The sequence below is a fragment of the Emys orbicularis genome, chromosome 3, assembly GCF_028017835.1.
Source record: "Emys orbicularis isolate rEmyOrb1 chromosome 3, rEmyOrb1.hap1, whole genome shotgun sequence".
Taxonomy (NCBI): Eukaryota; Metazoa; Chordata; order Testudines; family Emydidae; genus Emys; species Emys orbicularis.
This window is the reverse complement of record NC_088685.1, coordinates 78,163,088-78,188,935: the sequence shown is the minus strand read 5'-3', so window position 1 is coordinate 78,188,935 and position 25,848 is coordinate 78,163,088. Positions and strand designations below refer to the sequence as shown.

Sequence of the window (25,848 nt, the reverse complement as noted above, 5' to 3'; positions counted from 1 at the left end):
TGGGATGTAGAATAAGTCCTCCAGGAAGTGCCTACACATCCCACTTCCTGTGCACTCTAGATGCAATCCTTGGTTTCCAGTGTCGCACTGCTGGAGCAGGACAGGACTATCACAACCTGCAGCTCCATAGAATAGCAGAAAGTTTAGATACCTCACTTCTGTACATAGACTCTATCTTGAAACTGGTCAGCTCATCAGTAAGATCCTACAGTGGAGGAGATTGTAGGGGAGGTATAGGTTGTGATGAGGGATTGGCTATGGGCATGGGTTGTGGCAAGAGTGTGTGTGTCTGTAGGGAAAGATATAGGTTGTGGGTGTCTGGGTGTAGGAAGAGTAGGAGTTGGGTGTGTACATAGATGTGTGTGTATATAGAAGAGGATGAGTTGTGAGTGTGTGTAGGGATGTGTTTTTGTGTAGAGAAGGATACAGGATGTAGCAAGAGGTCTGTGCGTGTAGGGGGGAGGATATGGAATCAGACAAAAACGTGTCTGTTCAGAGAAGGATATGGATTGGAGTGGTAATGGGTATATAGAGGAGGGAGCAGTGTAGTGGGGGTGGGTGCATGAGGTGTGTGAGTAGAGGATAGGATAGAGATTTTGGTGGGGGATGGAGCGGATCTGTATGGTACAGGTTGTGGGATGTGCGTGTGTGAGGGGGAATACAGGTTGGGGTGGAGTGTGTGTGAAGGATGAAGGTTGTGGAAGAAGGGGAGGGTACAGCATGGGGTGGGGTAGGGTGTGGGTTGTGACAGGGAGGGATTGTGGTGGGGTTTGGAGAGCAGGGCAGGGGTTGTGGTGGTGGGGTGTGTAAGGGGAAAAGAGGTTGTGAGGTGGAGGGATGCATGGTACAGATCATGGTGTGAGGGATGGCGGCGGTGGGATATGGGTTGTGGTGGTGGGGTGTGTAGGGGAAAGGAGGTTGTGAGGTGGAGGAATGCATGGTACAGATCATGGTGTGAGGGATGGTGGCGGTGGTATATGGGTTGTGGTGGTGGGGTGTGTAGGGGGAAAGGAGGTTGTGAGGTGGAGGAATGCAGGGGTGGGGGTGTGGGATATGGGTTGTGGTGGGGATTGGGGAGCAGGGCCGGGGTTGTGGTGGTGGGGTGTATGGGGGGGAATGGGGTTGTGATGTAGAGGAGTGGGGGTAGGGGGATGACCGGTGGGATATGGGTTGTGTGTGAGAGAGGGGAGGTGCGGGGGGGTGGGGCACAGGCTGGGAGGAGGGTGGTGGTGGTGACGGTGTAGGAAAGCAGTGTGTGGTTGCGGCGGGAGGGGTTGGTGGGGTTCCCCGCCGCGGCCTGCGCTGTCTGAGCTCAAGATACCTCCCGTCACCCAGCAGCAGCTCCGCGGTCCCTGCTGAAGCCACAGGGGCTTCCCCACCCCAAGTGCTAGGGTGAAATCGGTGCAGTCGCCCTCGCTAAAGATGGCGGCGGCTGAAGCTCGGGTCTTACCCTTGCTAAAGATGGCTGCAAGCGAGGTTGCAGCCCGCTTCTCCTCAGTAAAGAGGGCGATTGATAGGGAGTCGCTCACGGCCACTCTATTGCCCACCTTAAAGATGGCGCCCGAGAGCGTTCACGCTGCCCGGGAAGGGGTCAGCTCAGTGACGCAAATTTCACTACCGGGTGAACACCAGCGGGCGCCATATTGTCTTGTTCGTGAGGACGAGGAGTAAGGGGGAGGAAGCGGCGGTGGCGGTGAAGGAGACGAAGCGGCGCCGCCTGTGACCGGCGGGGGGAGGAGAGGGAACATGTAAGTAATGGGGCGGGCAGCGCTCATCGCGGCGACCGGGGGGCTGAAGCGACCGGCATCCCCGCCCCGCCGAGCCGAGGGGGGAGGGGCTGGAGGGCGCTCGGCGCTGTTGTCCGAGCCGCTCGCTGTGTGAGGGGCTGGGTGGCCAACGGGAGGCTTCTTCCGCCCCTGGGGAGAGATTTATGTTCCCGATGAGAGGAAGAGCATCTCCCGCCCCCGTGGCGGTTGGCACTTGCGCATGCGCTACGCGAGGGAGCTGGGGTACAATCGAGGTGACTGGAGAGAGTGGCCCCCGTTTCTCGCGATGCGCATGCGCTGCTGTCTTAGGGGGGTACCCAAGAGATTGATGGAGACTGGTCTCGGTACCCCATATTGCGCATGCGTAAGTGGTCAAGTCTAGCAGAACCCAATGGGTTGGAGCGCGCAGCCCACGCTGCTGTTCGAGCAGGAAGGGAAGCTCTTTGTTGAGTTCTCTGCCATGTGCCCGTGGTCCCAGTGGGTGTGGGAGACCTGCCTGTTGTGTCTAGGGCTGCCCAGTTTTTGGACTTTGCCTGCGACAATGCCATTAAACTTACTCTGAAACCCAGTTGAGCCATCCTGGGTGGAGGGTTACTAGGTTTGCATATACCCGACCTGCTTTGTGTTTAGGTCGCAGTGACGATTATGTAATTGGGGTAACTTAGGCAGTGCCTTGCTCAGGTACAAGAAAGCGAGTGACAAGAGGGATAGGTTCATGGTCCGGCTGATGGAGAAGTACAAACCTCTCTTTAAACTCAAAAAAGTAGGATTCTTCAGCTGCTTGCAGTGCTGATTCTGTGTGCTAGTGACCAGAGCATTAATAGCTATGAGCCAGGTTTTTCCCGTAACGTCAGGATTCTGTAACTGTTAAATTACCAGGATACTTCTTTTAAATACTTAATGTGAAAAATATGTTGCATTGCACCAGCATGTGTGATGATCATTCCACTGGGGGACTCCTAAGGGGTAGCATTATCAATATTATCATTTACAAAATGCCTACACTTAGTTGAACAGCTCAACAGAGATAGGACATTTCTAAACACCTCCTTAATCAGAGCTCAAGTTTTCAATCCTTACTCCTGTTAAGTGAGTAATACTTACACAAGCAGTTCTGTGGAGTTCAATGGGACTGCTTGTATGAGTGTATATACTACTTTTTGTGAATAAGGGATTGGGCCCTTAATTATGTAGCTACTTTTCTACCTAAAGCTTTGACCTGCCTAACTTGGGGAAATTTAACTTCACAGCCTGTCATGTATTATTTCTTTTCTTCTGTTACTATTGTACCTGCCCTAAAACACACAATAAGAGCCTTCCTCTCAGGAGTGGGGGAGGCTAGCATATTCTTGCTTTAAAACGAATCCCCCAGATGAGAGAGTCTCAAGCAGGTTAGGCCTTTGGTTAGGCTCAGCAAAGTAAGATATTGTGGGGGCAGGTGCCTCCAGCTTCATTTTCCTTCCATGGCTGGCAAGCCAGGTATGGATTCATAAGGTTGCCATTGACAACAGGTTTGCAGTGGGTCTTTGGATGGGTTTTACTTGGCTAGAGAAATAAATATAATGGAACAGTCACCTTCCCTGATGCACAGACATTACTTATGTATCGTATGCCTCATCCGTGTGCTTGGTTTCTATAGAAAACAAATCCTTCAGGAAGGATGTTACAGTCTAATGTAGACTGATAGTACTATTCAGGCACACAATACATTGGATGATCAGTTGAAAAATCGAGTGCCAGCCCTGTTAGTTGGGGTGACTTGATTTCATTTCTTTGTGCACCCATCAGTTTTTTCATGAATGTTTTCTAAATTTAGTAGAATTTTGACCACAATTTAAATTTTTTTTTTAATTTCTCATGTAAATGTAAACAGTCCAGCAGCTGTTTCTGTATATGATATCAATGTAATCTTCTATATAAAGATAATTTAAAAATAGATTTGGTATATTTGTTACATTAGTCACAGATTTGTGAGATTATCTGATCCACAACCAGGTGAAGAAGAATAAAATATGGCAGGTTATGATGGCTTGGATGTACCTATGCACGTTTGTCTTTATCTCTCCAAACATCAGAAAGTGCACATAAGACACTGCAGTTGCCCATATTTTGCCTATTGTGCTTTTTAAAGTTATCTTTCTGGCTCAGTTCATTATTCAAGTATAAGTTTGAAATAACAGAAGACTAAAGTTTCATCCCTTTGGATTATTCTTTCAGTACAGGTTTTTTTATAACAATTTTTCAGTTAAATTTACCTCTGTTCAACCTGCTTCATTCCGGTGGGTAGTAATGTAAATGTTTCTCAGAATTGCTGATTCTTGAAGACTGTTACAGGTGCTAAACAAGCCACACATTACAATTTGTCCTTTATTTGTCCTTTATTTTGGATCGTCGGTACATATTTGGAAGGCCTGTATTCCATGTTTGGACAAAGGGACATTGGGAAGAATGGTTAAAGTAGACTTCAGATACTAAGACCGTATGCAGTTAGGCCTAACTGTAAGGGCCATAATGATAAGTAACTGAGATAAAAATGCATTAGGTTTTGCTCTGACTTCTTGCTAACAGAAGCTTTAGAAATAATTATATTCTGCAAGAAGTTGACATTTGAAACAAATATTTAAAAAAATGTTTATGATACTTCTGACTATCTTAGGTATAAGGCAGATACCACAGTAACTGAGGAATAAATAACTTCAGCAACTTAGAAATGCTACTCATGGTAACACTGAAGCCTTTGGTCAACTAAAAATGGGTTGGCTGAAGCACAGTAACATCCAAGATAGTTATATTAACTCAGTCCAAACTCACTTTGCAAAGTTTTCATATTAAAGGCCACCAAATACAGTAATATATTTAGTATCCTTTTAAAAAAAAATGAAATAAGGGAAATTGGTGCTTTGACCTGTTATCGGCCTGTATAGCATACTTGGGCACACATTACAAATCTACAAGAAAATATTTCATTGTAGGGACAGGAGGGGGGCAAAAAGAACAAATGCATGTTTTCTGAAAGAATTGGGAAATGTATGTAAAGGATATTGTGACCCCTGTTCTTGGCTGTGGCTGACGAGTGCACATTGCTATTTGGGGGGATATGCATAGATATCTTTTAAGTAACCTTTGTGCTTCCCTCTGTCCTGGGCTGGCTGTGTGCTGGGTCAGCCCCCACTGTAAATTATGCTAGTTGCCATTGTCTCCAAGAGTCTGTTATAGCTGTTGGGATCACTGGGCTATAGGAAAGCCCTGGACATGCCATTACACCAGATCTACAGCAGGAGAAGGTCCTCCTACAAAATGTTGATTCTCTCATAGGTGTTTGCTTCAACATTAGGCCCTTTTTTGTGTGGGTGGCATGGCACAAGATAGCTCTACTAGAGGGGGAAATCTGGGCCAGTATTTTAAAGAATAACACACAGAAGCAGTATTACAGAGAATGTTACAAGACTATTTATATTATTCTGTGACATCGTACTAACTGTTACATTGTCTGTAACAGGAAAATATATACAAGTAAAAAAAAAAAGGGTAATTGGAATTCATTAGGTACCTTTCTTTCAGGTAGTAATGTCTGTATAGCAAGAAAACTGAATTAGGTTCTCGTTCCCCCTTTGGTAAACAGATTTTTAATAGATCCCAGTCTTCTGGTCTGACATGGGGGAATAAGAAAACAATTCTTAGAGCTCTGATTAAGTGGTCTTTTGTTTATTCCTGGCATGCGAGAGCAAGGAAATGCAAAAGAGAGAAAGCTAATTTCACTGGTAGGTGAAACAGCCAGAAATGAAACTACCACAACTTTGTGTTTGAGTGTGTATTGATTTCCCCTTCCAGGTAGGCACATATGAATTTAACATTCTTTTCTGGACCTTTATATCCAGTTATGCCTTTTAAATTGTATTCATTTATGAGATCAGAGTCGTACCCTCTTCCCATTTGCTAAATGCCAAACTGACATACCACTCTATTGGAGGGGAGATGTCTTGCTTAACATTTGAATCCAGCCAGCAAGAGAGATGTGCAGCTTCCTCAAGCTCCCAGATTCTGTTTGTACACTGAACTGTATTTTCCAGCATTTCTTTCCTTCTCAAAGGGGCTCCACCATCTCTTTGGAAGGGAAATATCTTTTAGAACCTCCCACAGCTCTTACTGACTCTGTGTTATAGTGAATTTTCATTAGTGAGAAGTGGATTTGGATTTGTCCAAGTGCTGCCCAAAGGGGCTCTACCTCTGTGGTGTCGCCAGCGTAGGAAAAGACAGGCAAAGCAAAGTCCCAACCATTTATCTTTTGTGTGGCAGTACTCCCACTAGGCACCATGCTTGCCTTAGCAATACAGTTTTAATCAGCTCATCATCTAGCACTTTAATTTCAGAGGTGTCTTTCTTATATCTCTGTAAGTTGGACTCTGTCTTCTACAGCCTCCGCTCATTGCTGCCTGCATGTGTCAGTTCTTAATTTGAAGAAAAGGGTGTCAACTTTCAGATGGATGAAAGTGCCTAACACCCTGTCAGTTATTGTGTGGAGACACCCATCAGTTCTCTGAGATCAGTTTTTTAAATTTATTTTTGAGAGCACTAAATTGGTGATCCTGACAGGGAAAAATACAAGAATAGCATCTGTTATTTATTGCTTAGGAGTATGAGACAAAATAAATCTGCCTTCACATTCTAGTTATACCTTTCACCATGAAGTTTGGGTAGATAAGTGTCCTTTATAGTCTGTTATGGATAAAACAGGTAACTTGGTCCCAATTAATTAACTACTAGCTTTGAATCTTAAAACCTTACAGCTTCACAGAATTACTAGGTCTTACAAAATGCTGGCACCAGTGATCCTCCCATGGCCAGCCATGCTGGCTTGAGAATCATAGTGTCCCAGTGGTGAATTTGTAAAGCAGCCACCCCACACAGAGGATCTGGACTGAAAGACTTCAGTTTTCTCTAATATATGATCCTCCTAAGAGAAAACTCTAGTCTCTTTCGGTCCAGATTGTCTGCGTGGGGTGGCTGCTTTACAGATTTGCAGCTGGAGTCCCCCTTTCCCAAACCTGGGGCTGTGAGCCAGGCTGGGGCGCAATTTCACAGCTGGGAGCCTTCCAGCAGTGAAATTGACATTCTTGTCAGTTTCATGGCTGCTATTATTTCACATTTCCTCTTTGGCTCCTACTGTCAGGTCTGGGCTCACCTGTCCGCCTCCCGGTGATGTATTGGGGGCGGGAGAGGAGAACCTGGGCAGCGGCTGGGCTCGGGCTCTTCCCCCCCTCCCCCCCCCACCCACCCCACAATCCCTCAGTGGGAGGAGGCGGCAGGGCTCTGGGCTGTCAGCCAGCAGGCAATGTAAGTAATGCAGTGTCTACACCAGTGGTTCCCAAACTTTGAACCTGTGAACCCCTTTCACTAAAATGTCAAGTCGAGTGAACCCACTCCTAAAAATTAATATTTCCAGGGAGAATTGGCTATGAAGTCTGGTTATTCTGTATAAATCCAAAAATAAAGGGCATGTTTTCTTAATTCTACACTTTATCTCTTATAAGTTCCTGTCACTGAATCTACTGCCTTGTGTACTTCACTGCACCACTCTTTTATAGAAATATTGATACTTTTTAGTGTTGCAGTATCATTTTCTTGGCCATCAGAGGAGTGCATAAGAGCTATCTCTACTACTGACTGAGGTCTAAGGATTACTCAGTAAAAACAAACGGTGTAAATGGAATAGTCCCTTCAATAGTAAGATTAAATAGTCTGTACGTCCTCCTACACAACTGGGCTGCTGGGACTTATGTACCAAGGAGCCATTTGTGGTATTTTACAATTATGCTGTTTCTTTAAATTATTACAAAGACCTGCTAATGTTTTCAATCAAGTTACCTGCTTATGTTTTCAAAGAATAAACCAAAGAGCAGGGCTTCATTTGAAGTCCATTTCTAGCAGCATGGAGCATCCAATGTTGACAGCTCATTTCAGTGTAAAATTGTTAATAACATTCTGGGATCTTAGTCTTAATGTGTCGGCTTAAGGTACCCAGAAAAAATATTTGTTCATTCCCAATTAGGGATGTAACAGATAATTAGATCTTTTTGGTTGAGCATTAATCAGAATGCATTTTGAGTATGCATGTTGTCAGTTGCATGTCATTTATGTACATGACTCCTGAGTGCCATAGTGGGATGGCATTAATGTCTGTTTAGTATTCAGAGACTAGTGGTGGACTATTAGTATTTAAAGCCTTGTCTACGTTAGGGAAGTATAGATTGGTGTAACTGCATTGATCAGTAGTTACACTAGTACGTCCTTCCATTTGTTTGTCACGTGACATCCCTACAGCAGCCTGCGGTATTTGCTTTTGTGGAAGAGTAACAATGGGAGTATTGAAATATATATTTTTAGCTTTTCTTACTGTAATATAGAAGCCAGAAATCAAGACAGCTGGCATCGTGTTCTTTGGAGTCTAGTGGTTGTCTACAGTTTCTGATGCTTTATAGTAGAATGCAAAGATATTTAGGAAGAAACTTGATTTATCTTCACAATTAGAAGATGTGAAGATCACTGAAAAAACAAACTTAATTGTGTACAATTTCTTTATGTATGAAGGCAAGGTTTTTGTAAAGTTGCTTTAATTCATACCTGCAGTCTAATACAGACACTCTCTTAAGCATAAGTCAGACTTTGCAAGATCATTTTAAATGCCAGGCTTGTGCCCTTGACATGTAACTTTTCCCATCTTTCTACTGATACAAAAACAAAGTGGGCTTCTTAGTTACAGATCAAGATGCTATTGACTTGTGCTCTGCCTTCGTGTTATTTGGTGTCGGTATGTCCTAAACTGGTGCCATTGAGTAGTATGGTACCCAATGAAACTTCTTTGTTTTATCCTGCAACAAAAAGGTGGTGAAAGAAGTAAAATAAATTCATGCTGATAATCCCTCTGATAATCTCAAAATTGAACTGGTCTTGTTAAAAACCTACAAAGTTTGTTTCATAGCTTCCAAGAGGCTTGCATTTTCTTTTACCTGTGCCATATTCATGTAATTACATACAACACATTTTGGCCCCACTCCCACAAGCCGATCTATGTGGGTAGAGCCTGATGTCTGTGTGGAACCCCAGTAAAGTCTGTGCAGATCAGCTTTCAGGATCAGGGCCTTTCTTTGTCTCTTGGTAACAGCATTGTTTGTAGGGTGTATAGAAAAATACCTTTCTCCACAAGATATGCTGTCTATATAATAATATCTGTTTTTTAAAGAACACACAAGTGCATCAGTTGGATAATATTGTTCTAGTTATAAAAATAACTCCTTAAATGTGCAGTGGTAATCTAATATTTACTTTATTTAAATTGCTGTCATGTAACTTTATCTTAAGAAACTTATTACCACATCTTGCATATCATTTTGTAATTAAATGCTTTATGAAAATTTTAGGGAAAGAATATTAGTGTTTCAGAAGTCATACAATGTTGTTGAGTTTAAACAGTACACAGCTGTTTTTAATAACCTCTTTCAGTTGATTTTTTGAACAGTTAGCATTTTCCTCCAGCTAAAATTATTAAACCAATACTGCTTTGTCAACTTGGTTTTGCAGGAGTTAAATGTCTCTGTGCAATTGTGTAATAGGTTCAAGTATGTAAAGCTTCCTGAGTATCAGTTCAAATGTAAAACCATTTTTTTAATTAAATGTAGAATATATAAAGAATTAAAGATGTGGGATCAAGGTGGACAGCCTTGGCAGCAATGGCCTTTGAACCAGCAACAGTGGATGCAGTCCTTCCAGCATCAGCAAGATCCAAGTAAGTAAATAACAAGATTTGTGCTATCAAAATACAATTTAATTTATTTTTTGTAATCTGAATTTTAGTCCTTGGATTACAGCATGACTGTGGTTACTCCTTTCTTATACCAGCTATTGAGAAATTGTATTTTCTGATGCTCTTCTGGGCGCAATGATGCTTAGTGTCTCTTCTCCCCCCCCCATCCCCCAATTGATTTTTAATATGTACAGTACAAGTAAGTGAATTGATTTGTCTTGGGTTGATAAAGTATTGACAGACTATAATCTATTCCCAACAGTTAGTCTGCCTTATTTGTTCTTGATTTTTGTTGCCTTAGTGATTCTTGATGGCTCTTGGCCTTTCTTTTCAGAAACATTGGCTTTTGGCCAAGCTAAGTCATGAGAAACCTTGCAGTTGAGAATACCTGCTGTACTAGGAAATGCCTGTCTGGTAAAGTGTGCATACAGATGTGTTTAAAAATCACTTCAGTGAAATCTGTTTTTGTGTAGATGGATATATTATTTATTTTGGTTACAGTAATGTGAATGGTGTGCAAGATGCTTTTCAAACACGTAAGACGGTCCCTGCCCAACTAGAGTGTGCAGAATGCTGGCAGACACATATGTCTTTAGTTCTGTGTTTTTGTCTGTTGCATAAACTATCCCCAACTGCACTTCTACCTAGAGATTATTTGCTGACTTTATGATGTCTAATACTTATTATAACAGTATCTTTGTGAATTGATGGCTCTATGGTAATTCACCAGTGGTGTAACCCCAAGTAAGTTATTTCCCCCCTATTCTTGTAAAGATAAATTGCATAACAGAGGTGAGGTAACATACAGTAGGGGAAAGATGGTCTTGAGGGAAATGCAGAGGACTAGTGACCCAGAGACCTGGAGTCTATTTAAATCTTTACCACAAGCAAGTCCCTTTTCAGATGTAAGACACTATATAATTTTTAAAATAACTCTTTTTAATGTTCTGCAGAACTAAAACTGATATAGATGAGAATTGTAGAAAAAGAGAAGTGCTCAAAATACATGTGGAGCCAAAAGGTTATTAGGACTAAACACAAGTTATGTCCTCCATAAATAATATATGAAATAAGAATAACACAACAGTATATGACAACAAATACATGAAAAATGGAAAATGTGCATTTAAACTAGATGATTAGCAAATGAAACTCTGTGCTCCTGTTTGTACACATCTGTAAATAGATAACTTAAATCAGGAGTAATTAATGTATAGTCATTCACTTTGAAGTACATTGTACCTGTTGCCTACTGTTTGTTGGCACACTTCCAGTTGCTTCTAGTTCCTGTGCTAGTCTCTTGCTTTAATGCAAGGAGTGATGGTGGGAGAAAAAATGTGGAACAAAAAAGTAGCAAGTCCAATCTCAAAGCAGAACAGACAATAGTTAAGAAAACATTATGGGAGAATAGACAAGGTAAAAATGAGGAGTGACAGAGAAAAGGGAACAAAAAAGGAGTAGGAACTCAAAAGGCCATTATAAGAAGATAAAAGATCATTTTAACATACACTACAAATATGTGCTCTAACTATACATCTTCATTAAACTTAACTTCACTAATATAGAATTTACGGAGTTTACACCTTTTAAAATCTGAATTTGTATTCTTCACTCTCAACAGGAGTATAACTACCATCCATTCAAGTAATGATAGAAAAACTAAAACAGTATATATAGTATTCATTTAGAGAAACTCCACTGCAACAGTATGCACATACACGTTGACATATTTGCAATCGGCAATAAAAATGTAATTAATTACATGCCATGAATCATGGGCAAGGTAGTTGTAGGTAAATAAAGTGATCCTTCCATTAAGAGAATATATGTATATCTCACTAGTAGAATTGTATTTTGGAAGTTTAAATACTGAAATGGTAAAGTTTTTAAAATTTGTTTTAGGCCAGATTGACTGGGCTGCATTAGCCCAGGCATGGATTGCCCAACGGGAAGCCTCGGGGCAGCAGAGCGTGGTAGAACAACAAGGAATGATGCCAAATGGACAGGATATTTCCGGAATAGAGCCTGGTCCAAACAACCATGGTAATTTTCAGGGGGATCCCAACTTCAACAGAATGTGGCAGCCAGGTTTGTGTCTCTCTCTCTCGCTCTCTTTTTTTTTTTTCCCCACCCCTCTCTCTCTCTCTCTCCAACCCCTCCCATATTTTAATTATTTATTCGGTAATTTGGTGAATGTGTGAATATGTATTTATATTTATCCTCTGTTTCTCTATTTTCTGTGTGTGTCACCCTTCCCATTGCATCATTCACTTACTTCTGACAACATGATGTCTACATTCAACAAATAGCTGATTCAGGGATGGGAAAGAGTACAGTCATGAAGATTTTATAGCACAGTCTAGTCATCTGAAATTTTCATAGACACCAGTTAGTGTGTGTATATATATATAATAGTCTTTGGGTTTTGTCTTTGAATTTTAATATAGAAGGTGAACACCTGTGTTTGGTTTTCCCCCCGTGGGATTCAGTTACTTGTTTCCCTTCTTATTCCCAGGTTGGTAGGAGCTGGAGCATTGAAGGGCACAATGTGCTCTTGAGGAAGAGAGCACCTATTGTCACTCTGTTGCAACCCTTTTAGCTGTTTTGGGCAATGTTTTTGACAGGTTATGGAATGAGTTCTGTCCAGCACTTAGCTGGTGGGATGCTTGCTGTGGTGTCCTTTCAAGGCACAACAGCTTGGAGATCAGAAAGGGCAGAGGTCTGCTTGTGAAATACACTTTTATTGTATGTGTCTTCCTTTTTGAGGTTATCTGCTCTCCCCAGGTCTTGCCCTACCCATTATATGCACCTCACATGGGATGCCTATAGTTAAGATTAACTGAACATTTACAATAAAATGGGTCACTTTCAGTTAATTACAACTTTCTCAAAAATTTAGTTTTTGGCTGAAATGTATATTTCTTTTCCTATCAAGGAAAATGTTTGTCCTGATAGTTTCATTTAAAAAAAAAAAATAGAGCTGATTTCAAGAACAGAAGGAGTAGAAGAATTGCAGTTTTACTTCCAAGAATTATTTTGCAAACATTTTCTTTTGCAAATTAAAAAAAACAGATCTAGCACATCTGCAGAATGTATTGGCGATTTGAAATTTGGCAGGAATGCAGTTTCTAAGTCTGTAGATGGTTTTTTATTGGTCTAGTGAAAATTGCATTTGATTTTATAGCTACAAGGGAGGGTAAAAAACCCCAAAATCTGCACATGTGCACTGAATTATGTTTAAAACGTTAAAACAATGATTTCTCAAAGTTCTGTTGGCACTTTGGCAAATGTGCCTATGTGAACTGAATGGAAATTTTCATTTAGACTATCTCAGACAATCACTTGTGGTACATATACATGTTTAACAAAGTGGAGTAGAATGTCAGGTTTGAAAGGTAGAAGTTATGTGGTGTATAGTGTCCCAATTCAGTGACTTAACCACATTCTTCCTCTTTCACTAAAGATCCAGGGCAGTCATGGCTCCAGTATGCCGCTCTGCAGAGAATCTGAGCAGTGCTGCTTTCCACAGGGAAGCTGCAATAAGTAGGGCAGCCCTCAGGGCTGTCTAAATTACCCCTTGAGTAGCCCCCAGGTTCAAAGTGTCTTAAGGGCACCTTAGTCCTTCCACTCCTGGTCTTCAAGTTCTGTGCTGCCACCTCTAAGATATGCAGTACTGAATATTGCCTTTAATGTTTGCAAGGTTTAAGGGTTTTTGTTTTTGTTTTTTTGGTAGTTTTGTTCTGACTAACTTTCTGCATTGTAATGTAAACATAGAGAACTTGACATAGAAATGTTGAATCATTATTGAGTGGCTATGTGTCTAGTGGGGTCCTGGGTGATTTTATGCCATTTAATATTTTTATCAGTGACCTGGAAAAAACAAAATCATTATTAATCAGGTTTGCACAATATACAAAGATTGGAGGAATGGTAAATAATTGTTCTGTTAGTGCCTTGTCCTCTTAATCTGACTCAGTGAGTCAGATTTCGCACAGTCAACTTGTGGAACTCCTTACCTGAGGAGGTTGTGAAGGCTAGGACTATAACAATGTTTAAAAGGGGACTGGATAAATTCATGGTGGCTAAGTCCATAAATGGCTATTAGCCAGGATGGGTAAGAATGGTGTCCCTAGCCTCTGTTCATCAGAGGATGGAGATGGATGGCAGGAGAGAGATCACTTGATCATTGCCTGTTAGGTTCACTCCCTCTGGGGCACCTGGCATTGGCCACTGTCGGTAGACAGATACTGGGCTAGATGGACCTTTGGTCTGACCCAGTACGGCCTTTCTTATGTTCTTATGTTCTTATGGATGCAAGCAATATGCATTTCACTACAGCCAAATGTAAAGTCATGCTTCTAGGAACAAAGGCCATAGTGACAGGATGAGGGACTTCTGTATTTGGTACTGGCCTTACTTCTGTATTTGGTATTGTTCTAACAACTATTGATATACTATGTCCAGTTCTGGCGTTCATACTTCAAGAAGGATGTTTCAAAATTGGAGAAGGTTCAGAGAAGAGCCATGAGAATGATTAAAGGATTTGAAAGCCCTGCCATAGAGCGATAGACTCAAGGAGCTCCATCTGTTTAACTTATCAAAGAGTAGGTGGAGGGGGTGACTTGATCACCATCTATAAGTAACTACATGGGGAACAGAAATTTGATATTAGAGGGCTCTTTAGTTTAGCAGACAAAGGCATAACTTGATCCTATGGCTAGAAGTTGAAACTAGACAAATTCAGACTAGGAATAATTTACCCAAGATTGTGGTGGATTCTCCATTGCTGGAGATTTTTAAATAGAGATTGGATGTCTTTCTGAAAGATATATGTTATAATTCAACCACGTTTTTCCTGCTTCATCAGACTAGGTGGTTATAATGGCTCCTTCTAACTCTAATCTATGACTATATATCAGTTTATACCTACCTGACTCCTTATCAGACAAAAGCTGAATGTCTTGTTTTTTGGCACTTCATGAGATTGATAGACAAATAATAAATGTTTGTAAGCTAAGTCTCATTGTTAACTTCATACTGAATTTTATTCTAAATCCTGAACAGAATGGGGAATGCCTCACCAACCTCCACATCCACCTCCAGATCAACAGTGGATGCCTCCAGCCCCTGGTCCAATGGAAATTGTTCCTCCATCTGAAGACAGCAACAGTCAGGATAGTGGGGAATTTGCCCCTGACAACAGGCATATATTTAACCAGAACAATCACAACTTTGGGGGACCACCCGATAACTTTGCAATGGGGCCAGTGAACCAGTTTGACTATCAGGTGAAACATATTTGTTGCTTTAATATTGTAGACGTACAGAGTCCCTTCTGTGGAAGTGTTCCTCTAAGAATATCTAGCGGCGACTGTCACTCTTCAGTTCTACAAACAAGAAGTCTGTTAGCTGCTAAATCTTAGCAGCCAAGATACATTTTAACACAATGCAAAATACCTTATGCATACAGAAGAAGACTTTAGAGTTTTCAGTTCTGAGGCCAAACAAGATTTTTTCCGTACAAATAATGAGAAGTGGTTATGTGCAAGATTAAAATGACTCAGTGTTTTCCAGTATATAATTAACTTGACAAAGTTGTGTAAAAGAAAGGAGCATTAAATAAAGTTAAGAAAATAATATACCTAAATATACTAGAGAATGTACTATAGGGCAGCGGTTCTCAACTGGGGATCCGTGAGCCCTTTCAGGGGATCCGCAGAGCCCCATGGCTGAAACCCAGTGCCCCGAGCCCAGCGCTGAAGCTGGGAGCGGCGCAGGGCTGAAGTTGGTGGCCACCCCACCCCAGAGTGGAGTAACGCGGGGCTGAAGCTAGCGCACTCTCTCCCGCCCCCTCAAGCTTCTGAAGCCAGGAGCGGTGTGGGGCTGAAGCCGGCAAACCTCCTCCCTCCCCCCCGCTCCCTCCCCCCGAAGCTGGGAGCTGCACTGGAATCGCCCACCTGCCCATACATAGCCCCTAGCTACTACCTCCTGCCTGCACCCTAAGCTACTCCCCTGCTTGCACACATCCCCTAGCTATCCCCTCCCTGCATCCTGAGCGGTTTTCAACCTTTTTGAACTGAGTCCCCTCCCCCTTTGAGTTATATATTTTGGTTGCATCCCCACACAGCCCAGGCAGGCTGGGTGGCCTCCTGAGTGAGTCGGGGGGTGGAGGTGGCACTCCCTTCCTGGACCCCGATGTATGGAGCTGGTTCAAGCCCCGCCAGCTCTTGCCCTCCACTCCCCACCCCCCAATAGAAGTAAAACTATGCCTATGCCTAAGGGTCCCCCCTGATCCAGAGCCCCAAGTTCCTCCCGGCCCCCGCTGGGCCCTGGTGTGTTTATAGCATGTTGAGGGGTGCCTCAACAAGAAAAAGTTTGAGAACCCCTGCTATAGGGAATAGCCCTGCATTTGCAGGGAGATAGACTGGAGGATCCAATTGATCTTTTCCATGTCTATCTTCTGTGAGTCTATGAATAAACAATTATTTAAAAAAAAAATTCACATCCAATTTTTTTCTTTACTCTTGCAAACACGTTATGTGCAGTGTATATAAGAATAGATTTTTTTGTAAGTATTACAGTGAGGGATATTGTCCAAGTCTATATCCAAAGAATTTACTCTAGATTTCCCCCCCCCCCCAATTTTCAATGGTATTGTATGCTCAAACCTGTTACAATAAATTATAAACACACATTACCTTTTGGAACATCTACCTCATATTCACAGACAATAGAAATCTGTGGGGAAGACTGACAAAAGGTATAGGAATTTATTTCTATTTTCTATCCTAATTTCTCTACTCTTAAATTTTAGTGTCCGGCATCATTGTTAGATGTGAGGTGAGCCATCCATTTTCAAATACTTTAGGCTATAAAAGTCTTCTGTCTGCTATTACTGGACAAAGTTTTATAGACAACTTCTCAGAATCCTGTAAAAATGGTACTGAAAGTCCACTTTGTAGCAGATGATGCAGTAAATGCTACTATCTTTAAAATTACATTGGAAGTACTAAATGTCTGTTATTTGAATAACCAAAAGAATATAATAAAACATTGATTTAAAAAGAGAGGAAAAAAATCAGATTTTTTAATTTAAATTTAAAACATTTTTCTTTTTTAAAATAAACCTATTTCAAATTAAGACAACCTGTGTTAAATCCTGAACTGCTTATAAATATTAAACAGAACATGTTTTCTGCCAAAATCTTAAAGAAAATCACATACTGAGCTGGCGGAAGTCGTTGCCTAAGCACCTGGAACCAGAGTTTGTTGAAGTACTAAGCCAGCTTTTGATAGTAGTAGCAGATATTTTCTTCATTTCAGATTATTCAGATAGTTCAATGACTAGTTCATTCAAAGTTTAAAAAGTTGATTGGAGTTGAAAAAGAAGAAAAGTTTGTTTTCCTCTTCCAGTCTGTGAATAAAAACTCCGTGTGAGAGAATGAGTTCTACTAGTTCTAAAATCTTGAAGGACATGGCAACCCGAAACAATCAGTTCAATTTATTAACTACAGATAACTCTTATTATTTTTATTTATTTGTATTGTTGTAGTGCCTAGTAGGACTAGTCATGGACAGAATATAGTACTTTTCTTAATAATCAGTTTTAAATGCAAAACATGTTTTGATGAACTTGTTTTTATGTATCCAGCACATTTAAGGGAGTTTTAGTTAACTAATAAAAAAAATTAAAATGCTGTTCTTGTGCATTTTTAATTGAATTGCAGTTTGCATGCAATTAGAGCTTGACACAAATCACACATAAAAATGAACGTAGTAAATAAGAAACGTATCATCCATATAATAGGTACCATTTCAAACATAATAAAAAATGTAAAAAATTAAGCTATATAATTGCTTAAATAAATGTGCATAGATATAGTGTGTCCCCTGGTTAACAAAAAGTAGTATCAAATTTAGTGTAAAGGGTATATGTAGTTGCAAATCAGCATGTTTTAATGGTTACCAACCAATGAGAATCAACCTTTTTTTAAAGAAAATAACTAAGAAGTACAAATGCAAAACAAGATTAAAATAATCCATTTTAATCAAGGTCCTGCTTGTTTAAATCATGCTGAAAATTGGCAATTTAATAATTTTGACTTAAATCACCCTGTCATAAAATATTTGATGCTTGCAGCCTTATACCTATATGCCATCCTTTTAAATGGTTTCAATGGCTATTTCTAGGAACCAACTATAACATGCACTCATCTGTGCCACAGCTTTGCAACTCTGACTTGCATGGCAACTTGGTAGGAATGCAAGAACTATACCAAACTTGCATATAAATGTATGCATTATTTTGATCAGCCATAATATATCGTTTTATTTGTAACATCCTCAATAGATGAGTGGAGATTGCAGGTGAAGTCCAGCAGCAAGCAACAAAAAGTTGGAGCTTTTCACCTTTGTCCTCAAGTTGTAGTTATAGGGAGAGAGTGATTGCATGTCAACACTTCAGGACTCTGCGTGCTACTTTGTGCACCCCAGCTTTAACTGAGTATGCTGATGATAGTTGATAGTGAATTGGTTAATATTGACAGCAGCTAGATGGGTATCAGACTTCAGTTTTGAGAGGTTGTGAAAAGGGGTTGTCTGCAGCCCATTCATACATTCATTATGGTGTCTATGCATTGGTTTACATTCTAAAAACTATTTTCAAAACCAGAAGTTCTTAAATAAATAATAGTGACTTTTTAAATAAAAATGACACTTTAGATTTTGGGGACCACAGTAAAACAGGTAGAAAGACCATACTTAGGTAGAAAAATCCATGATTTCAATTTGCCTGGATTTCTGTTGTTTCACTTACATACACATGTGCGTGCACACATGCTATGTGGAGCCCAAGGAATAAGTTTAGAGTGCATTGTATTAAATGTGAAGAAAAATGAACTGCATTACTCTTTCAGCATGGGGCGGCTTTTGGTCCACCCCAAGGTGGATTTCATCCACCTTACTGGCAGCCAGGACCACCAGGGCCACCAGGTCCCCCAGCACCTTCAGCGCCTCCCCAGAACCGAAGGGAAAGGCCCTCGTTCAGAGACCGTCAACGTTCACCCATCGCGATGCCTGTGAAGCAGGAGCCTCCACAGATTGGTACATGTTAACCACACTTTAATGAAAAAAACCCAAAAACATGATTTCAGAGATGGTTTTCATTGTAAAAAGAAATGTAACATTTGAAATCTGTAATTACAACTTAATAATAGCAACAACAAAAAATTCTAATTGGGTGAGAAAGATGTATCTTTTTATTTTTTTTCCTTCTGACAAAACTATAAATCTCTGGCATGCAGATGCTGTGAAACGTAGAACCCTTCCTGCTTGGATTCGTGAGGGTCTGGAAAAGATGGAACGAGAAAAGCAGAAAAAGCTGGAAAAAGAGAGAATGGAACAGCAACGGTCTCAGATGTCTAAAAAAGAAAAGAAAGCAAGTGAGGAAGCTGAAGAAGGAGATGGTCCACGGTTACCTCAGAAAAGTAAATTTGTAAGTAGAAGCATTCACTTTTGATCTAGATATCTATTTTCCTGAAAGATCTTAACATTTCTCTCTCTAACCTGAAAAATAGTTTCTCTTTATCTACAACACTTATTTGTTACTCATGTTAAAAATTAAGTTTGTGTCAACTGCAGTGCCACTTACCTGACCTTTGTAAATTCTTGCTAGATAATGGGCAAAAATTTAAGCATAGCTTAAAGAATATTTATTTTTACTTGGTTTGTAATAGCAAAGAGGCAGTGATAAAATTGGCTCTTATTTTCTGTTTACATAAATTGGTAATTGGCATAGACTAGGAGGGAGGTGTCTATGGTAAAGAATTGAACTGTTTGTACTTGGACTAGTTTGAGTACAAATGTACCAGTGCATCCATGCTTGCCAAAATGAACCAATTTAGAGAGTCTTATGCTGTAGCCTTGTGTCTGTGGTAGTTCTTCCTAAATGATTTGCAGTGCTGGATACGTATCCTACAGTGACCAGACCACTGCATAGGTGGCCTTTCTGGACACAGAGGGGTCAGGTGAGCAGTCGAGAGCCGTTAGTTTTTCTCCTTGGGCAGCTGCCTTGCCTGACGAATATCCTAGGTTGTTGGGTGAGGGTCCTTTCTCTGGATCCTGTAGTCAGATTCCTGCAATCCATGCATAAATCCCGTTCACTTGGGGAAAAAGTGTCTACGTTGATCCCCTCACATTATATCCTCCACACCCTGCCTCAAAGAACAGCTTTGCGTGTCCTAACCAAAAAGACCCACCATGGCTTGTCCTCTGAAAATACTGATTTGACGGTCCATCTGAGGATTACCAAACCTGCATTGCAGCTGGTGATTTATGGTTGGATTTCTGGCTCCAAGGGCTTGCAGAGTGGGAAGGGGGATCACTTACTTGTTTGGAGGGCTGTTTTGCTTCATTCTGAAGTGCTGTATTTCAATTTCTGTTGAGAACCATAAATAGAAACTTCCTTGTTTTAATTATGAATTAGTCCTAAAGTATGCAATGTCCTTCTTATAGGACAGTGATGAGGAAGAAGACGACATCGAAAACACAGAAGCTGCAAGTGTTGGAAAAGTTAGTAGGAGCCCCTCTCCTGCTCCTCAAGAGGAGCAAAGTGAACCAGAAATGACAGAAGAAGAAAAGGAGTATCAAATGGTATAAATAACAGTTCTCTCAAAAGGGTGTTCGTCTATACGTATTTTTCTGGCTTTAGGCATAAAAGAGTAGTTGTGCTTTTCTATGCCTGACATTTTAAATAAATATATAACATAGATTGTATACTGTACTGGGATTATATATGGAGTCGTATGTGTCTCCAGTTTAACATATGGATAGCATTTCCACATAGGGGAGAATATACTTACATACGTGTGTGTACTATACCATATATGTGAAGTCAAGAGCTATCTGATAAGATGTAAAGAAACACAATATAATTATTTACCATGCATTTTTGCCCACCTCACTGGTCTTCGTCCACTAATAATTCTATCATTCTTCCTTGGAATTTATTCTAACATTCCAAACCCCCCTCCCCCCGCCCCCGGATCATCTACTTTTTGCTAAAAATACAGTTTCTTAAAGCCCAAGAATAGCAAGATTTAGTCTTGGGCTAGCAGCAACTTTTCTATCAAAGAATTAAAATTATTTGACGTGCAATATTTTGTGGTGTTGCACGATGAGAAATGGGAGCTTGTTTCCCACTATGACCTAGTATTCATTGGAGGGTCTCTGTCTCCTATGTATAGAAAAGCTATTTCAGGTGACTCGTATAGGTTTTTGTGGTTCTTTCTGAACCCTCTACAACTGAAGTCCTGGTATTTAAGGCCCCAAACCTGCGAAGTCGTATGCATGCACTTTATTTTAATGAAATTAAGTAATTGTACAATCTGTAATAGTGGGATTTCATACCCTGCTTTTGTATGTGAAATGCTTATGATTATAGGTCAGTGTGAGAGTACAGATTGTTTGGATTTTTTCAATTGGACTTGATTTCCAAACTACTTCAGAGTCCTAATTTTAACTGATCTTTTGTATAGAAAAAATAATTAAGTAAAAGGAACCAAATTATGCTTTTACACCCGTTCAAAGCAGTAGGGTTGCATATGTGTAACAAAGTGTAGAATTTGGTCCAAATACTATGCTTCCAGTGTTGTTTAAAATTATTTTCTTCAGATGATGTTGACAAAACTGCTGCTGACAGAGATTCTTTTAGATGTCACAAATGAAGAAATTTATTATGTAGCCAAAGACGTACATCGTAAAGCAACTAAAGGTATGCTTTTCTTTTTTAGTTTGTTCAGTGAATATTTTATATTTGCATGTTTTTAGAACATTTTACTCCATAGCAACTGTTCCCAAGAGCAATCAATATATAATGCATCTGATTTGCTAGAGCTCAAATCCAGTAATCATATACTGTTGTCCTGTGCAGTGTATTGTGAGTTACTTCAGTTATTCCATTTCTTTCATATAATTCATTTCTTTAGTTATGATGGTATCTCTGTGTTAATGGCTATTGCAGTGTAGATATCTATTTCTTAATGCTATCATTTTACCTCAAACTTTTAGTTGATCAGAAATGAAAAGAGACAAATATGAATCCTCAAGTAGCTCATTTTCTTTCACTGTTAACAAGCCACTCTATATATAACAGCAGGTGATTTTTTTTTCTATACAATTATGAGTAAAATTAAATATGTAAATACTGGTATTTGAAATATATATGCAGATGCTGTAACTTGGAAACGGATCTCTGAATATAGATTTGTGGTTTGCAAGTGACTATTAACTCACATTTATAATGTGAAACTTTTACATGGTGAGAAAATCTAGGACTGGTTTTAAATGGATGATACGTTTTTAATGTTTCTTCTCTCCCTCCAAAAAACAGCAATAGTAGTAGATTTAACAATACCATAGACTCTCATGACTATGAAATCGTGGCTATTTGTGTTAACATGTTGTTCCTGTTGTTGATGTGATACAAAGCTCCTGCAAAACAGCTGGCACAGTCCAGTGCACTGGCTTCCCTCACTGGGCTCGGTAAGTATGTTCCTTATTTTTGAGAGGGGCTTAATGGGGAGATCACTCTTACCTTGCATTTCCAGAAATTGTGTGTTGAAACTAGGTTGTAATTACCCTAATAATTAAGGGTCATTCTGCTACCTTTACTCATGTTGGGTAGAACCTTACTCTACAAGTTATCTCACAGATTTCAGAGGGATAATTTGTGGAGTAAGGAACTAATCATTTGAGTAGAGTATCAGAATCTTGCCTAAGTTTGTAAACTAGGTAAACACATGAGAAGTACACTTACTTTTTTTTGGCTGGATAGTTTACTCGATAACTAATTTTAATAGGATGGTTTTTGAATTGTTCCAGGAGCAAACTACAATCTTTTTGAAGGAAGATGACTATTTTTATGCATTACTCCCGTTTTGGTCCAGCCTATGTTAACCGTGGGTAACAGTTGACAAAATAACTGATAAAAATGTAAAGCTCTGGTTTGCAAAAAAAAGCCTTTTCAAATGTTTAGAATAAATTTATACTTTCATTGAAAAACTACACACTTACTAAAGCTCCCATATCCACGATTATCAATTTGAAGATGTACAGGATGTGAAACGTAGAATTGCATTCTGAGATGTAATAGGAAAAGCTCTTTCCCAATGTTGTCATCTTACCATAGTCTAGTAGCAGTGCTACAATAAAATGTCAATGATCATGTGCTGATTACACGATATTGTGAACTTTGTTGAACTCCTTTACATAAGGTGAAATGTTCTCTGTCCCAATTATTCAGATGTTTTTAAACTAATTGTAATAAAGATTAAGAGAAACTCAAATGGAAAGAAAGTAAAATGCCTCTGTGTCAGATGTTTAAGGTTACTTTGTATCAGTCCAGTATATACTCAGATCTTTCTTTTGGGGGCAAGGGAAGTCCATTTCTATTCCATCTCTGTACCTTTTGACGTACAGTATTTTCTAAACCACAGTAGAAAAGTTGATATGGCATTCAGGAATTCTAAGCCCTGGACAACTGAAGGCTGCCGAAGTCATTGCAGAGATGTCTTCAGGGACAGGGTCCCAGGCATTTCACTGCTTTGTCTGTGTGCTTGCTGATACATGGGAAGGCATTGTTACTGGCTCTATATGGAGCTTTTTTTGCCCTTCCATACAATGAGAAAAGTGCCATGATCACAGTGGTTGCTTGCTGAGAAATAGACAAGCTGTTCCAGAAGGAGTAAACCCAGATAATAAGCACCAGTACAGAAATGGGGGCCTTGAACACTCCAGTCAACCAGCATTGGCACTTCCCTCAGAATAAGTGGCTTCTTCAGAGAAGAGAAAGTGAAAGAAGGGCAATGTACTCTCCTCTTTGCCCCACAGAAATATTAAGAACAAGGCTTAATCTTTCCTCGTGATAGACTGGGCTTTATGCACGCAGGTGGACTGGGTGGTTATGGATCAGGAGACAGTGAAGATGAGAGGAGTGACAGAGGCTCTGAATCATCTGATACTGATGATGAGGAACTACGACACAGAATCAGGCAAAAACAGGAAGCATTTTGGAGAAAAGAGAGAGAACAGCAACTATTACTAGAAAAACAGCTAGAAGGTAAGTCATTTAAATGTGTTCCTGCTATAAAAACATATACATACATACATTTTACAACTTAGTGGAATATATATATATATATATATATATATATTCCACTAATTTATTTATTTATTTTCAGGCTAAAACATATGGAGCCTTATATAAAAATGATGTTCCTTAATTCTAAAGTTTTGCTCAAAAATGTGTTTGAGATACTTTGCCAAAAACTGGTTTTGTGTCCCTTTTTTTTCTTTCCTGCTTGTAAGATCCATTATATATGTTCTTCATAGACTATTTATTTACTTTCTCAGTTTTAAAAGAGCAAATTACAACAGATAGAGCCCTGCAAATCCATGGATATCTGATTTATATCCGCAAATATCCACAAATCGTTTTTGCAGATCAGATGCAGATACAAATTTTCTGTATGTGCAGGGTTCTACAGATAGTTTTCAAAAGTAAATTCCTTTAAAATATCAATCCTGATTTAGGGTAAAATTCACCCCTATGGAGAGGGACCATGTGAAGCCTTTTCTCCACTGTTCTTTAAAGTGGGACATAAGCCTTATGTTGTCCCTTCACATGCGAATGAATTTTACAAGGACTGCATTGCACAAGGATCTTTGAAATAGAGTATACATTTACAAAGTGTTCTCAGGTTGAGAACCATTCTCCAAACCTATTTGTCAGGCTACACAGTGCGTATATGTCAGCCTACTAGTGGATGAAGAAAAGAGTTTGTGCAGATGAAGAATTTTATATATACATTCTAAATACATGAAAAATATTATAACTCTTGTGATGTCACTCCCCATTTCAAAGGGGCAGTCTGGTTCTGTCTCTCACTAGATGGTGAAAACTTGGTGGCTGGATAAGCTATGATTTTTTGGGGATTTCCCCCTTTTCCTGCCTTTTTTTTTTTTTTTTAGAATTTTTCTCTTGTCACTCCATTAGGCCTAGATTAGCATAGGATGCTTCTTTGTGGATAGTTAGACTTTTATGTTGCTTGTTTGCCTTAGGGTTTTTCCCCCTCTTCCCCCAAAGAAAATCATACTGCAACTTGGGTCTCTAAGAGAAAGCTGAACAGTCCTCAGCCAGAGGGATTATCTTCTTTCAAACTGCTGAAATTTTGGTTTGGAGTGATTTGTGACTGCTCAAGCCTTGAAGAAAGTAAGACCCAGGATTTGCAATTTCTTAAAGCAGATGTAGAGATATATTCACTGCTTTTTGTAGCCTAAGGCACCTATTAGATTCCACTCTATTCTAAATGTGAAGAAAGTGAACTGTTTTCTGTGTGCCAATCTAATTTCGGAGACTCAATTGTTCATGATTCAGCAAGTCAAATAGAAGGAATTCTGCAAGAGGCCTGCATTCACATACTCATTCACTCAAACAGTAAGAAGTTCCTTTGGGTTTTTGGGTTCTCAAAACCAGCCAAAAGTTCCTTGTCCCATTGCAGGAAACACTTCCAGGTTAGATACTCTGCTAAAATGTTCCTTTCAGGACCTCAGATTATGCAACTAGGTATGTTTATATGTGTGTCTTCATAACTTGGTGTCGGTTCCAGTTTTCACATTCAGTCACTCCAACTATAGCTTCTGAGAACATAGCCTTGATCAGAGCTCTCTCTGGCCTACCTCTCCTAACACTTTGGATATTAAGTCCCCCCTCATGCATGATGGTTACAGCACAAGAAAATGTGCTGGGGTTACTTCTGTGTTTCCTGCCTGGAGAGCAATCGTGATTGGTACATGCATGGGTGAGAGGCTCACTTAAGTCTCAGAGTGGGGTAAGTCCACTGGATGTAGGCAGAGAATAATGTTTACCAATCATTTTGCTTAAAAAAAGGGGCTGTTGGCAATTCATTACTTCAGTCAGGATCTGATGGGGGCAAGGCAGTTAAAGTTCAAACAGTGTATCACTGGCATATTTATTTCCTGTTGTGTTGAAGTTGGACATTTTCTCCTCTTTGTTTAAAGGCCTGAAAGCTGACCTGGATCAGCCATTCCTTCATAAAGGGGTGTGATATCTCAACATTTAGTTTCCATTCCTCTCTTTAGGTGTATTAAATGCATATATCAAGGGAGAGGAATGTGGAAGTGCTCTGTATTGTGGTTACATGAGGGAGAAGAGGTCTCCCTGAGGAAAAATATTGAAACTATGGAATTTTGAAAGGTTATTTT

The 25,848-nt window shown here is 40.0% G+C and overlaps 1 protein-coding gene across 1 annotated transcript in view; it reads left to right on the top strand.

Moving 5' to 3' along the window:
• Positions 1–1,635: 1,635 nt before the first annotated feature.
• PNISR (PNN interacting serine and arginine rich protein) overlaps positions 1,636–25,848 on the top strand; it is a 29,111-nt gene continuing 4,898 nt past the window's right edge. Inside the window, exons 1-10 of the mRNA XM_065400658.1 lie at positions 1,636–1,748; positions 9,443–9,549; positions 11,470–11,655; positions 14,632–14,855; positions 18,483–18,669; positions 18,870–19,060; positions 20,080–20,217; positions 21,238–21,337; positions 22,054–22,107; positions 23,513–23,683. Coding sequence (XP_065256730.1) covers positions 9,462–9,549; positions 11,470–11,655; positions 14,632–14,855; positions 18,483–18,669; positions 18,870–19,060; positions 20,080–20,217; positions 21,238–21,337; positions 22,054–22,107; positions 23,513–23,683 — 1,339 coding nt within the window. The 5' untranslated portion in view covers positions 1,636–1,748; positions 9,443–9,461. The remainder of the gene's footprint in view (positions 1,749–9,442; positions 9,550–11,469; positions 11,656–14,631; positions 14,856–18,482; positions 18,670–18,869; positions 19,061–20,079; positions 20,218–21,237; positions 21,338–22,053; positions 22,108–23,512; positions 23,684–25,848) is intronic.